This window comes from Hetaerina americana, unplaced genomic scaffold, assembly GCF_022747635.1.
Source record: "Hetaerina americana unplaced genomic scaffold, ioHetAmer1.1.p SCAF_11, whole genome shotgun sequence".
NCBI classification, from domain to species: Eukaryota; Metazoa; Arthropoda; class Insecta; order Odonata; family Calopterygidae; genus Hetaerina; species Hetaerina americana.
This window is the reverse complement of record NW_027286181.1, coordinates 39,490,294-39,506,388: the sequence shown is the minus strand read 5'-3', so window position 1 is coordinate 39,506,388 and position 16,095 is coordinate 39,490,294. Positions and strand designations below refer to the sequence as shown.

The following is a 16,095-nucleotide window of genomic DNA, read 5'->3' as shown; positions in this document are numbered from 1 at the left end:
GTCTCTCTAATAAGTGTTCATGTGCTTCTGATATTGTTGAAGTTTAAGAGTGTTATAAACCATGCTATATCATTTTTCTGTTTCAAAGAGTAATGTGTTTATGTTCATTAACTTGGTGGTTTTTGCATTCCTGTTTTCTGATCTTTGCATCGAATCAAAATTATGGAACGTGAGCGTAAAACGTTTTTCAAGGTTTTTTCCTGTCTCATTCCTTGTTTTGTTTATTAGAAGATAAAAATACTGTATATACATCACCCATGTCTTCATGTATAATTGATGCTCAAGTATTTGGTTACGACCATAACTGTGATTGAGTGAAATGAATTGATATTCATGCAACTGTTAAGTCTGGCAGTGGTCTTCATCTATGATCGAATTGGAGCCTGACTGATATTTGACTGTGAAAAGCTCAATATAATACTCCTCACTTATAGAGTTTTTGACAAGCTTCCTCTTTCATGTTAATGTCCTTTTATTTATTTTGCTTTTTCTAACAGAATACTTGTTTTTTTTTCCCACCCCACTTTCTCTGTACCTTTCTCTCTAGTTCTTTGTATTAATCTCACATTTGTGCTTAACTCGTGTTTGCTGTCTTGGATAATAGACCTTAACCTTTTGGGCTACAACAGCTGCCTCCGAAATTTAAGAACGGCTCTATTGCATTTTCAGCTATGGATGGCACATCCTGGCATTACCGTAATGGACTTCCGAACTATCTGGGATAAGCCTGGCACACCCCATTCGACCCCTCTGCCCTCCTCCCGACCAGGCAGTACTTGAGCCTGCTGAGTGTCTGACCTCGCGTATCCCACTTGGTCTCGAAAGAAAAAAGACTCTGAAAAACTGAAAAGCCCAAAACCTACAAAGCTCTCCCTGTGTGTGTGGTAAGACAAGACCATCGTCAACGGCAAGCCTTTTTCAAAAAACAATCAGTTGGTTTGAAAAAGTTTTCACTAGGTTAGTCTTTCAGGGAGCAGTATACTTATATATTATATATATTATACTTTTTTGTATGCATCTGAGCAATGCTTTCCATCCGTAAAAATATTTTGTTAGATATGTTTTTTTCACCATTATTTTCTGCAGTCCATGTTGCAGTATATTGAAATGACATTTATGTCTGAAATTTGATATGTTTGTTGGCCTTAGCTTGTCTTACCATACAGACATTTGATTATAATTTTATTTATTTGTCCTGTTGCCCCCATATCCACCAAACTCTCTCCGAGTATTTTTACTTTTTCATTTTTATGTACATTTTGTATTCCCTTACAGTACAATGTGATGTATTTTCACTGCCTGCTGTATTGATATTCATTATACGAGTTGCATGTTCTTTTGGTTTCCATCGCGTTAGTAAGATCTATAGTTGAGCATGAAATGTTTATTTTTTGTTGGACTTTTGTTATTCCTGGCTGTTATTTTTTCAGTATTTCCTCAAAACGCTCCACTGCATGGTGCATTTTGATGTATATTTTGCTTTTATTATACAAAATTTATGTGATGTATTTGTTTCTTTTTAATTAAGTTTTGCTCCCTGATTAAATGTCTTTGTTTGGGTAAAGCAGCTGTCTAAGTGACTGTTTCTGTGAGGTTGGCATTTCCACATGTTGAACAACCTATATCATGATATTTAGTTAGAAGAATACTAGCCTTTTTTGACTAATTTATTCTTCAAATGCACACATTGTATGAAGAGATGCTGTTTTTATAGCGTTTGATTTAAGCTGAGTGAATCCATGATGATCTAGTCAAATGGCACATTTGATCATAATTTCTTTGATGAAATTCAGGTATTACTGTGCCAAATTAGTTATACTGTCATGCCAAAGAATCATTGTAAACAATGGATAAGGGTATTTAGGATATAAGATTTATATGGTGCATTATTGAAGCCATATTACATTTTTTTGCAGAGTAAGTTTATTTAATAATGCATTTTCTTTATTTTTGTACATTTTTGCTTATTTAAAGCAGTTGCTTTTTTGTAGCCCTTTTGTGCTCATTTTTTCCCTAAATTTAATAATAGGGGTTGTTTCTGGTTGGGTGTGCCAGTAGTCAAACACATATTGTCTCAAGTTGTTTTTGTTGATGTGCATGAGAGCATGCATGAGATATTAATATGTTATTGTGGAGGAGTTTAACTGTGTGCCTGTGTGTTAATTATGACAAATGTTGTATCACAACAGCTAGCAACTGCCAAATGTTTGAAGGAAATATTGATTGTAATTAGAAATGTTGAAAAGAATGATTTGATAACAGTGTTACTGTGTAACTGGGTGACAGAATGGGGGAGGGGGTAGAAGAAAAGTACAAATATTTTACACTTTTTATTATAGCATTGGGTGGATGTAGTGAAGTCTAAGCCACAAGTGATCAAGTTGTACATGTGGAAAAAAAAATATTCTGAGTTTAAGTTGTAATCTGCTAATCAGCATAATTTTCTTTAAACTGCATTTGCTAAATGCTTTTAAATGGTTTTGGACTTAACTGTGGTAAAATGAATATTATTGTTGTTTTCAAATATTATTTTTAGCGTCTCAAACATCTGTGAATGTGAAAGAGGTTTAAGAAGAGCTGTGTGTTGGCATTGTCAAGTGATAGAAAGAATGTGTGAAAGTGAAGTTTAAAAACATGTTCAACATTTTTATAATGTTTGGTAAGGCTTGAAGTGTCTTCAGGATAAAGAATGTGGAAAAAAGTGACTTATATTAGCGCAAATGAAGTATGAATGTGCCAATTACATTGTGCCAAAGCATTTCAAGGTTTGCTGGGATATATGTTGCCTGTTAGACATTTTCTGTATTGCACTCGATAAATTTTGCTCTTTTACTTTCCCATTTCAAGATATTTTCTCTTTTTCTTTTTTCAAAAGTAAAGCACTTTACATTAAATGTGTTCATATGCAATTATGGGAAAGTATGCCGAGGTTAATGATGAGTCAAAAAACTGCATTTTTGTAAAATCATCAGCTAATGATATTCCTGTCAAAGAAATTATGCCATTTTATTCTGCTGTCTTCCTAATGATTGATCTTGGTGAAATTAAATCGGGTAGTAATAACGATATGATTGGAATTAGAGGGATGAAATTTTCCTCTTTCACTTTTTTCATCTAGGTAGAGGTAAAAGTAACTAGAAATTGTTGAAATTATCACCAGCTCAAATTTGCATTTTGGTTTCCTTCCTTTTCTGGATTTATATGCTGTAACTATTGTATTGTATACTACTGTTAAAAATTATTCTTCAAATAATGGAATATTTGTTCCAAGATGTGATTGCTCAAGTATTTTCGTCAGTTTTATGAGCCATGTCAAGAACTTTCATGGAATGAAAAAGTTTTGTATTTTTTTATTATAAGTTTCATATTTATCTCCTATTGTTGTCATATTGTGGGAGACAAGACCTTTATTTGAGAGAACAATCCAATTGGTTGAAATATCTGTACAGATATATACTTGCTGATTGTAGTCTAACCTGAGCACTATATTCATCTACAGAATGGCAATGACTATCAATATTCATGTAGAGAGCATAGAGGTAGACCTCTACTTGTTTTGAATGTTTGTAATTATAATCATGAAAGGATGATTGAGTAAAAGGCTGCTCATTGTTGCACCCTTCCTCCATACTTTTTTGTCTCATTCAGGATGTTTGGAGTTTCCCAGGTGAATGGGACATATCTGCAGTTCATATGTTACCCATTTAAGGTGACATAGCATTGTTTCTTTCCTTTTGCAATGATCATGATGCCTTTTTGTCATCATAAAAAGTTATTGATAAGAGCTTGGAAATGCGAGAACATGTGCAAATGTATTTCCTACAAGCATGTACTTGTGTAAAAACTAGGGTGCAAATTGAATAAATGACACTTTGCCTATAAGTGTTTCATTTCATTTATTATTTGGATTTTATGGTTCAATATTTTCTTGGAGTACATCTTGGTATATAACCTCTCATTTCATTGTAGAAAGCCTTGATGCAAACCTCTCATTTGCCCATCACCTTAAGATATTAAATTTTGGAAGCCTTTAGTTTTATTTTTTTTGTAAGTAAACCATTATGCCTTCATTTTTAATAGATGTAGAATTCCCTCTTGTGATGACTTCCATAAGAATGTTACTGTTCATGTGTAGATCTACCTGCTTATTATTTTTGTAATATTTTCCACAATTGCATTTCTCAGAAATACATGTAAACCACATGGTTTTCACAGAGAAATGATAAATGGTTGACCAAACCAGTTTTTTTGTGCACTAAAAATATTTGAGTAATGTATTTGATTTTTGAAACTCAGGAAATTATTTAGGTATTCAAATTTTTTAACACCTATCTACCTTTTATATGAGGCACATGGGCACTTTTTTGTTTGAGGTGTATTCCTTTGGTTGCCTTTATGTTTGGTTGACTTGCTCCATAACTTCCCTGTATATAATTGGTTGCTTACAACAGTGTCACTAAGGAAGCCTCCATATCACCGTACTGTGGAGTATGTGGAATATAGTGAGTAAAGAATATTTGAATATGTGTCATGTCATGCCTATAGATTATTTATTCTATTGTAAAATTTGGTCATTTCTTTTTTGTAATGCATGATGTTAAAATTTTTGTAATTCAATTGTTTAAGTTAATCATTACTATGAGTTACTCTATGTATACAAATGTATGATGTTATATTTTTATGCCATAATTTATGTACCTGTGAGTTTATTTTGCTTTTACTGGGTCTAAGCATGTCACTGTGAAAATATTTGGTTTTCACCAGGTGCGCCGTAATGTATTGTGTTTAAATAAAGGACAGATTATCTTAGTTAATTTATTTTGTAGTGAGATAAGTTGGCTCTTAGACATTCTTCCATTTCTTATTTTTCAAACTAGGTTTCAAGCTCCTTGTTTGCTTCTACATATTTTATTAGTGCTTTATATCATTTATGATGCTCGATTAATTGTGCTAAAATTGTATGGCAATGAATATGTGTAAGCTTATCCCAAGCTTTTCTTCTGTATATGAAAATTTGGTACCATCAATGGTGGTATACTATTTGACTTTGAAAAGCAATATAATTTTCTAGAATCACATACTAAATAAATGGCATAATGTGGTAGAATGACTACTAAAACACATTGTGTTGAAAACTTGGAGTCCAAAATTGCAAGGGACCAATGAAAATTTTCTTGGAGTAAATTAAACCATCTTTTGGAAAAAAATCATATTGATTAATTTTATGCCCTGTTACTTAAATTTCATGCTTACATTTTCCAATTTTCCATTTGCAGATGTAACATCACTAGAACCTAATTTAAGATTTTAATTCATGTTTATTTGTTTTTTTTTTAGAAACTGAAATATCACCAGCAGTGCCACCCCGCCCAACTGCTGAAGCTCCAAGCATGGAGAAGAAAGTCAATGGGACTCACAACAATTCCATTAAATCACCAAATTCACCTCTTTCACCTATTATGGCATCGCCAATGAACAAGACACCAATTATGAACAACCACACCAGCCAGATGGTTCAGGTGTCTTTCCACAGGTTAGATTTCATGTCTAAATATGAAAGATATTTAAATCAAATAGATATGATTTCGAGCAATTAAAAATAAAGAATTCAATAGATATCTGTGGGATAACACTGGCATAATTTCTTTTCTCTATGATTGCTGTATTTTTAATACTTAAGGTATTCCTCAATACTCAGGAAAGCTATTAACTGGAAAAATAATTCCATTGAATCTATCAGTTATATTTTAACAAACCAAAGAGGAAGCTGTGATAAATAAAGTAATCTTCTCCCGAGGTAATGAGTGTATATCTTTTCCATGCTAACAAAAAAAGTATGTACATTTGCAGTTAGGATTAAACTTTAAACATATGCTTATTGTAATTGGAATTATAGCTACTAGGACGATTGTCCTCAATAGTAAAATGAAAGTCATATTTTTGGAATTCATCAAATCTAATTCATCAGTTTAATTAGTTTAGTCCTTTTAGGAATCTACCCACTATTCCTCAGGTTTTTATATGTATAATTGAGGTGCCTCTTTTCATTTGAAGTTACAAGTACTCCCATACTGCCTCTTGTACTACCATATTCATCAATGGCTTTTTGTTGAAAGCTACTTTTTTGTGATTGCAAAGCCAAATTGGGTGCTGGAAAAGGATATTACGACTTCTGAGTCTATAAATAGAAGCCACCGTGAGAAATTTGCATTCCATCTGTGTTACAAAAATATTTGTAATTACAGTAAGTTATTAAAAATGTATCATTTTCTACCCTCTTGTTTCTGAACTCTACAGCTCTGGGCCTTGGCTACCTTTATATGCCTCCATTCCAATCTTTTTGCTTTTCCTCTTCATCTTTCTTAGATGGCTATAACATCCAGATGATATATTGAGAATCCATCCTTCTCCATCAAGGCACATTCAAAGTTTTGGTAGTTAGAATTATTTGTATAAGAAGGGACTGATAGCCCCATGCCCTACACTCTAACCTGAAGGGCTAGGAATTGTACTTAAGGTTCACTCCCCTTGGGGGGGTTTACTTCTCTACACATAGGAGCCACCTTTGCTTTATCATTGTGAGCCACACTTAGTGTTGTAGTTCAGTCAAGACATTTCCAGCAAAGAAGGCACTATCAGTAGTCAAGCCTCTGCCGGTTTAGCCCTTGGCATCATTACCACTTGCAATCCGCCCAGCCTGGCACTTAATTTCCTTTTGAAAAGGCAGTGCCCCCGGGGGATATATAAAAAAATGTGCTTGCTGAAATGTAATAATGGCCATTATGATACATAGTATTTTATGCCAATTCTCATTATCATTAGTTGAGTTTCTGTTTCTTCTCAATTTCACCTCAATGAAGACATTTAAATATTATAGTAGTAGTTTCAGGCCAGGCAAGCAACAGCTATGGTCATTTGCACTATTAGGGATGTATGGGAAAGTAGGAAGGGTTGAGAGAAACCCAGCATTGGCATTAGCATAATCTTAATGAAAGGTGCCAAGGGGTCCTTAGTTAAACTTCCCATCCAATGGGCAGCATACCCACTCAAAGTGCTCTCGACAAAGCACCTTGAGTAAGGATCGGGATATAATTGGAAAATATCTGCCGTCTCCAGGATTTGACCCGAGCCTTTTCCTCTCGATGAGAAGCCAGTATGTTAGCCACTGCACCATCCCAATCCTCTTTTAAATATTATTACTATTGTTCTCACCAATATAAATTATGTAACATTTTATTTTAATGATTTTCTCTTAACTTTTGATGATACACGATGGTGTCATTTCTCTCCTTAAATAAAGTTTTAGCTTGAGCCAATGTTTCCTCAATTGATAAGCTAATGAAAAACAGTAAAAAGGTAATTCATATAAAATTGTTCCTGCCTTCTGTCTTTATTCCTATATGTTTATAAAACATGAGCATATATTGCATTATTTTCAGAGAACATGCTTAAAGATTGTTGTAAATGCCTCTTATTCCATTTTGTGTAATTTAATCGGGTTTGATGCCACACTGAATTCCTATTTCTGGCAACTGGAATAAAAACCCAAAGACTCGGATAAATATAGAAAAGCATTTTGATAAAAAAAGACCTTAAGTTTGCGGCGATATGATTGATGCTGCTCAAAGCCACTTAAAATCTGGCCATGGTTGAGTAGAGACTGAACCCATCTATATTCAGATCCTACCATTGTAATTGCCAAGAAATAAATTGAATTTTTTGCATCTCCACTACATGTCAGGGAACATATAACTGTTTCTTGATTGTGCCTGAGTAATCATTTATTTGAATTATGATGTGGATAAACTATAGACCAGTGGTTGATAGTAGCACTCTTTAAATTCATGATTTAATGAGAAAAGTGTATGATTGTCCATCCTAAGAAGCTTTATCGACACAGATAGTAATAATAATTTTTATTTGTCCTAGAGATCAAACAAATTGAGACCATACAAGGTATAGGGCATATCAGGCCATTTATTAAATCAAAGACAGCTATCTAACTAAATCATTATATGAGATATTTAAGAAAATCTTTGTAATAATGTACTGCTTCCATAATCAGTGAAATTCAGTTGTATCCAAATAAAAGTTTCTATTCTAATTTTGTAGTGCTTGAAGCATTTCGTGAGATTAATTGCATAGTGGAGTGCATGGAGCTTAAACAGTATAACAGTCAGTGGGCTTATGACTGTTTCTTTGTCCTGGGACAGGAGTTTCAAAGTTGCCACTCATAGATTTGCCAAACTTATCCTAGGACATGCTGTAGTGGCCGTCATTTTACTAAAACTTTCTAACAAAACTTTTCAAAGAATGTGGGATTGATGAACTATGAAAAACATGGATTCATCTAAACTTAAAGGGAAGCTTACTGGTGTGGTGATCACCATCTTTATTGGCGTTTCTCTTATTGACAAAAATGACAGAGCTTTCAGATTTATTTTAACAGTGGTGTCAGGTTTTTCGGCACTTTCCCCTCCAGCACTGTACTTTTGTGTCGTCCGAGTTTGAGTGACGGGTCACTGGCGCCGGGTTTCCAACCCCGTAAACCCTGTGTGTGTGTGTGTTTGTGACTTGCGAAGGTCAATTTGTTTGCAAATACCTGAGCGAGGGAGTAAGTGTTATATAATTTTTATTTTATTTTTTCATTTGTTTGAGTGACGGGTCACTGGCGTCGGGCTTCCCGCCCCGTAAACCCTGCGTGTGTGTGTGGTTGCGACTTGTGAAGGTCAATTTGTGGTGCAAATACCTGATCAAGGGAGTAATTGTTTGAACTATTTATTTTATTTTTTCATTTGTTTGAGTGACGGGTCACTGGCGTCGGGCTTCCCGCCCCGTAAACCCTGTGTGGGTGTGTGGTTGCGACTTGTGAAGGTCAATTTGTTGTGCAAATACCTGATCAAGGGAGTAATTGTTTGAACTATTTATTTTATTTTACATTTGTTTGAGTGACGGGTCACTGGCGTCGGGCTTCCCGCCCCGTAAACCCTGCGTGTGTGTGTGGTTGCGACTTGTGAAGGTCAATTTGGTGTGCAAATACCTGATCAAGGGAGTAATTGGTAGAACTATTTATTTTAATTTTCATTTGTTTGAGTGACGGGTCACGGGCCTCTGGCTTCCCGCCAAACAATAACTTTCCCACCCCCTTCTATATTCCACCTATAAGTGCCCTTAAGTGTACGGCTTTGGGTTTTACTTTCTTTCCTTTATTTTAACAGGTATCATGAGAGTAATAAGGATTTGGCTGAAATTTATTTTGAATAGATTTTTTAATGTGAAAGAACACCATTTAAATATTATGTGATTGCAAGTATTTACTGTTTAATCTGCATACTTTTAATAATGTTATATATGTGAAGGAATGATTGCTTTTTATCACTAGATCCCACGTTGACTATGACTGATAGACAATTTGGCAGTTAAAAGTATAAAACTTTTCAATGGGCTACCAGAAAAGCAAGAAAAATATCTAGAAACAAATTCAAGAATGTAATTTAATCAAGGCTGCTATCACTGACTCGGTTAGAGAATATTTTAAGTGAAATGCAAAGGGTATATTGTTTTGTTTTTATTACATGTACTTGTGTGTTTTTGATATTTGATAACATATATTGTGGTTATTCCATTTAATTATGATTGGCCATTTTTATTATTCATCAATTGCAATTACCCAATTTATCTGCAAAGATTCATATTTGCGGCTGTTGTATTTGCTTTTATAAAAAAATAGCATACCTGTATGTTGAGTGGAGCAGGCATTCTCAGTTTTCAAAAAAATCATCCTAAGTGCAAATGAAGAATTCTGAGGGATTGAAAATATTCCAACATCTATTGTTCCAGATAAATTTCCCTTTTATAATAGTCGCCTAGTCCCAATATTAAATGGAAGTAGGATTTTCCAAGCTGAAGCTAGTTTTTGTATCACCAAATGTCCCAGGGGATGGAGTTACTTCATTATTCACCTAGAATGTTAATGAGCATATTTGTTCTTCTGTTGAATATTTTATTTGCTCATCAAAAGGAATGAACGAATTTAAGAGGCATGATGTTCAAGCCAGTTTGGCACCACTGGTAAAACAAATACTTCTACCCTATTTGGGTTGTATGGAGGAGAGTACTTTACTTATTGGTGCATAGCACACACCCTAGTTTTAAGAATCAATTTTAACAATTAAATATAAAAGGAGCATATGTAGCAAATGTACAGATAGGATCTCAGTCATAAATTATAAGAGAAAAAGTAATGTGGTTTGCTTATAAATACAGTAATCCGCAAATCTTTTCAGATGGTTGAATTTCATCATTTCATTGCCTTTTGTATTTTAAAGGTGCATTGTGACCTTCTTTGACTACCATTTGATGCATTCCATCGCCGCCTCAAATAACCAATAGTCTAACAACTAGGAATGATTTTAGTCCCATAGCAAATCTGTTTAATTTTTCTCTCAGAAGTCTGATTGTGTCATTTAATCCTGTTTTGTTTTCCTTTCTTTGCAACAGTCCTGGAAGTTTGAACTCTCCAGCCACATCTCCAGTTGGTCATAAGGATGAAAGCTCAGGTCCAACAATCTCACCACCACTATTGGTGCATCTCAGCAAGGCAAGTGGCCAGCCAGATTCAGATGGGGATGTTCGTCGAAAGGTTAGACAAGCTAGAATAATTACTTTCTCACCATTTCAGTATACACACTGCTTACACTGAATGTTTTTCCATGGTGAAACATAATTAATGGTGCCATGAGAACTATTCTGATTCCTTTTTGCACAACCAATACCACAAATACTTGCCTTTTTAAATTCTCTTAATAGAAGTATGTGTTGTATAGAACATGAGCTTCCAAAATCATGGAAATGATTTAATTGATGTCATTTTCACACATGTTGCCTTTCTTTATTACATATACACCCAGCTAGACGTTGTTACATTTTAGAACGTGTGTACCCATTTGTATTGGCAATTAAGAATTGACAATTCTCAAATGGATTATACTTAATGGTAGAGTTTTTTAAGCATTGGCTGTATTGTTTTGATTTTTTCCGACTGGCAGTTTTATTTCATTAAATCCACCCTCCACCAGCTTATTATTTCAAATTATTCATTATTAATGTTGATAAATTTCCTGCACTATGCCTCCATTTCACTGTTGAATCTTTAATGAAAAAATCTTTAATGAGTGAATTATTATAGCATGAATTTCTATTAAAATCTCTTTATTATAATGATTCCTAAAATGCGCACTCGTTTTTGAATTTTTTGGTATAATTGATATAATATATATATATATACCCTGTAATTTTCAATATATATATATATATATATATATATATATATATATATATATATATATATATATATATATTGAAAATTACAGGGTTGTACCCCAGATCAAGTCAAATCTTTACCACAGGCAGTTTTATATTAATTTTGCAACCTTTTTCATGGTTTTGTTTGACTATTATCCTTCGTAAACCTTAAACTTCATTTACCCTGCAACTTGGTCAAGTGTTACTGGCAAGAATTAGGATAAATATACTTCTGGTTCCAATTGTTTTTTTTCTTTTTTTTTCGCTCCTTTGATGAAATAAAGAAAATTTAAATCAGGGAGAGATTTAAAACTTCTTTCTAACATTTGATTCTATCACTACATGCTTGAGAATGTAATATTTATTCTAGCTGTCCAAATAATAAGAGGTGAGGTTTTCCGCACTTACATATACCTATAAACTTATCTATGGCTACATCCTTTATCTGCAATTCTCACAAAATCTTCAGCATTAGTCCAGTGCACACAGTACACTGTTTTCTGCATAATGTAATCAGTGCACAGTTATGTTATGTTACATCTATCAGTGATAGTCCATTCCTATCGATTCCAACTCAAAACACATCAAAGTATGTATTTATGTTACTTTATTCATTTTTTTTTATTGAATTTAAATTGCATAATAATGCATAAATTTAGACCAAAGCATGCCTAAACCATCTCCTAAAAATAACCAATTAAACCAATAAAAGCCCACAAGTTAGCATATTCACAGTAGATTACTCACATGTTCAGAAATACATAAATGACTTCATAGTTGTCTAGAATGATTTTTTTCGATTTATTACTTAATTACTTATATCAATTTGAGTGTAACTACTTTCTGAAAATGTAGCTCACTATGTCAGTATTTTGTTTTTTTAAAGCTGGGCTCCTTTATTCCTAATATTTCTTAATGTCCTAACAAGAATAACCCTGTAGAATTTATGTTGAAAACATGCTTATGGCCTTGACAAAGGAATGCCCACCCAATATTTTTCATTTCTCATTAAACTACGTTGAATTATGCTACCTGCCATGATCATTTAATTAGTAATCATTATGATTGCAATTATTCATTGATGTTTGTGACTATTGGAGACCCATTTGCTATATGGACAATTTGTGTAATTGTAATAAGTAATCTATTTTGATTAGTTGGGACTGATTCTCATTGAATTAATTGGACCAAACAAGATGAAATTGCTGGTTTCAATGGGTATTAATGACCTGTAAATGCCATCAGAATCATTACTTAAACAATAATTCGTTGCACTTGCATTTTTTTTAGCATTAAACCATATATCATATCTAATAATCTAAATCCCTTCAAGATGTTGAAAACTGATTTCCAGAAGCTCTGCATACTTTATTTTTTAATTTATACTGAACTTAATTTAAAAACATTCAGAAATGATTCAAGTAAAATCTTAGTATTTAAGGATAGGACATGCCATGTACATAGTTGGTGAATTCTATACATGATGGAGGAAATTTTCTGGAGCACCTCTGAATTCGAAAAAGATTTTCATGAAAGTAGTGAATACATGTATAAAAGGCCCTCCCCATGAACTATGTCCTTGAGTATTGGGACTGCAATGGTATTGGATAGAGTAATTGGTGCGAAACGAATTAATGAATTACAGGAGATAGGAGTAGATTGGAGCAATAGGCAACTTATCCACAACCTCTATTTGTCTCAGACTGCTCAAGTGCATGTGGTGGAAGAAGAGTAAGGATAGGCAGTGTCAGGAAGAGGGATAAGACAGAGGTGTGGATTATTACTCATGCTTTTCAATGCATACATGGAGGAAATGGGAAAAGAGCCATGGGAAAAACTGAAGATGTAAATGAAAGCTGGTTTAGAATACCTTTCATTAAATCAGTTATGCTTGTGGATGATCAAGCTTTGCTCAGTTAGTCATTCAACAGGTTACAATCATTGCTGTGTGCGATGAAAAATCAGTGTGAGAGGTATGGGACAAGAATTAATGTAAACAAAAAGAAGGTTATAAGGTTTTCAAGAAAGAGGAAGGCTAAGTTAATCATTAAAGTTGGAGGTCAAAAACTCAAGTAAAACAATTTACTCATATCAGAAGTGTTTTTGGTCAAAATTATCAAAGTAGTGGGGATATTGGAAGGAGAATTGCATCAAGCCAAGAAGTTTCAACAAGGAAGGAATTTATGGCAGTAATGTTGAGTAAGAATGTTAAGAAAAGATTACTGAAAACTTTAAAATGGAGTGTGATTTTGTAGGCTACAGAAAGATGGGATTAGTAAAATAGAAAGAAAGGAAAACAAACAAGAAAGCACTAGTCATGGTGGGGAAGGATAGTGTTATTGGGAGGAATCAAAACAAGGCAAGAAAGGTGGATGCTGAGTAATTAGATTGGCATCGGGATTTTGAAGACTGTGATAGAGGAGAGACTGTTAGGCAAATGAGGAAGGGGTAAGAAGAGGATAGGAATGTTTATGGAATGAAGAGAGGTAGGAAATATGCAAAATTAAGGAAGGGTTTGTTGTGGTGAGGGGTGCCTGGTTGTGTCTTGTTAGACCCAGTTTAGAAATTTGGTGATGTTTAGTTTGTGTCCATCCAAACTCTGCCTTAAATGGTAGACTGCAAAAGAATAATATATTAGGGGTTCCTCTTAGGCATGAACTAACATTGAAGAGGGATAGACTGCCTGGGCTCCCCCTGTCAGAGGTGAATGGGAGAGGGATTAATAGGAATTTGAGTATATTTAAGGGGTGGCACTGCTAATGTAGTGGCAAAGGTAGTTAGAAGAGATTATCTCATTGTTCATTCTCTAATTCTTAATTGTTAAAATTCCCTGTCCACCTGTCACTAAGCTATTTAAATGCAGCCATTTCTCTCCTTCAACATAGAAAGATTTACTTTTCTAAACTTTGCCTCTTGTCTTTGTCATAATTTCCTGCCAAATAAATTTTTTGAAGTCTCTGATTTTTGATAATCTCACCCTTTTGTACAGCTATGTTAATCTATTAGAGCTTAAGGAGATTCTCTGAATCATTGTTCAAACATCCATTCACTCATAAATGTCTTAATCATTCTGTTCAGGGACTCCTATGGCTACTTCCCTTCTCATTAATGCGTAACTTTAATTCTTTTAATTTTCATTGTAATATACTTCCTATTTTTTGTTAACTTCATTATGAGTGATGACCAAGAATGTAACCAGTACCAGTAGTAAGGTGTACCAGTTCATATTTTTGTAATCCTTTTAGTTTTTCCATCTAATTTTTGAATTCCAAATATGTGTTCAAGTATGAGTATTCATTATCCTGTGGTGCTATTTGTACAATTCCATGGTGTAGTTATGGAAGTTTTTGTGAGTTATTAATATCACAGCTACCTTGCTTGCTTATGCTTTTGTAATCAGCTTAAGTTACTGCATTTTATAAATCATCGACTGTCCCTACACCTTAGTCTTAACTAATATGTTTCTTACAACTCTTCCAACCTTATGTCTATGTGAAGAAAGAGTGCTTGGATGCATGTATATTTATGCCTAGCAACCAGAGATGACAGTTCTCTTGTGTAATTGATCTGGTCAACCCTCATTTTTAATTGCATGAGCCTACATCTGTGGTGCTATTGTGTTCTACTCACAAAATCCGTGACCGCAAAATGAGAAAGCTGGCCAATATTCTGTAGATTCTAAAACATGCTATTTTTGGGACTCTTTTGAGTATTGTGTAAAACAGGTTAATATAGGATAGAATGCGCTGAATTTAAAGAGTTAATATGATACAACTGAAAGCTTAACAGAATATAATTGTGAAAGGATTGTTCATCTATTCAGTAAAATAATTTGTAACATTCATCATTCACATTATTCAATATTTATATTTCTTGTGGGTACAGAATTAATTAGGTATTTATTTTTCTTTACAGAAACTACCGACTGACCGGGCATATTTCATAGCAAAAGAAATGCTGATGACTGAAAGAACTTACAAAAAAGACTTGGAGGTCATCAATTTGGTACTGTATTTTCTATTGTTTTTATAGCTCTTAAAAATAATCCAAATGAACATCTTTATGGCATTGATTTTTTTCTACCCCATATGTAGTAACTAAGATAATTTCATGAATTTTTTTTGAGTAATTATCTCTGCCATCATTTTCAATGGTGTATTTTTAAATTTTTGATAATGTGAAGCCTCATTTGCTGCAATGTTTAATGAATGTTGAATAAATAATTAAGAGTAGAGATATCCAAGAGTAACTTGTGGAACCTGTTAAAGGGTCTCAGAATTATAATTGAAACATGTGCAACATGCAGCTCTTTCCCTCAGAAATCATCATCAAAATAAAGAGCATGTAGCTTAATGGAAGTTTTCAGGGCCTCCTCACTAATTCTCTTCGTCACTGAGGATTTGGAAGAGGATGGCTTTGTCATTGGAGTTACTAAGTGAAAGCTCTTCCATATTATTGATTAAGGTAGTTGGAAACTCCACCCTAATCTCCAGTTGACCATGTTGAGAAATATACGTATTATACTGGAACCTCTAAAAGCCTGCACCAATCATTTGTAAGAAATCGAAAATGCAGCGCTTGGGCCTAAAAGTATGGGCCTCATTCTTTTTAATTAGTTACCTGACAATGTGAGGAATCTCAATAAAATGTCACTATTTAAAAAAAAACTTTGCGAATATCTGTTAAACCTTATGTTCTACTATGTCAATGAATATCTGCTGCTATAATTTGCTGCTGTATATTTTCTTTGACGTGTCCTATATTTGTACAACAAATCCTTGGACAAATAAA

The 16,095-nt window shown here is 33.8% G+C and overlaps 1 protein-coding gene across 1 annotated transcript in view; it reads left to right on the top strand.

The window, feature by feature from the left end:
• Positions 1-16,095, top strand: part of Cdep (Chondrocyte-derived ezrin-like domain containing protein) — a 69,481-nt gene that overhangs the window by 31,729 nt on the left and 21,657 nt on the right. The window contains exons 12-14 of the mRNA XM_071599736.1: positions 5,338-5,533; positions 10,501-10,642; positions 15,220-15,309. Coding sequence (XP_071455837.1) covers positions 5,338-5,533; positions 10,501-10,642; positions 15,220-15,309 — 428 coding nt within the window. The remainder of the gene's footprint in view (positions 1-5,337; positions 5,534-10,500; positions 10,643-15,219; positions 15,310-16,095) is intronic.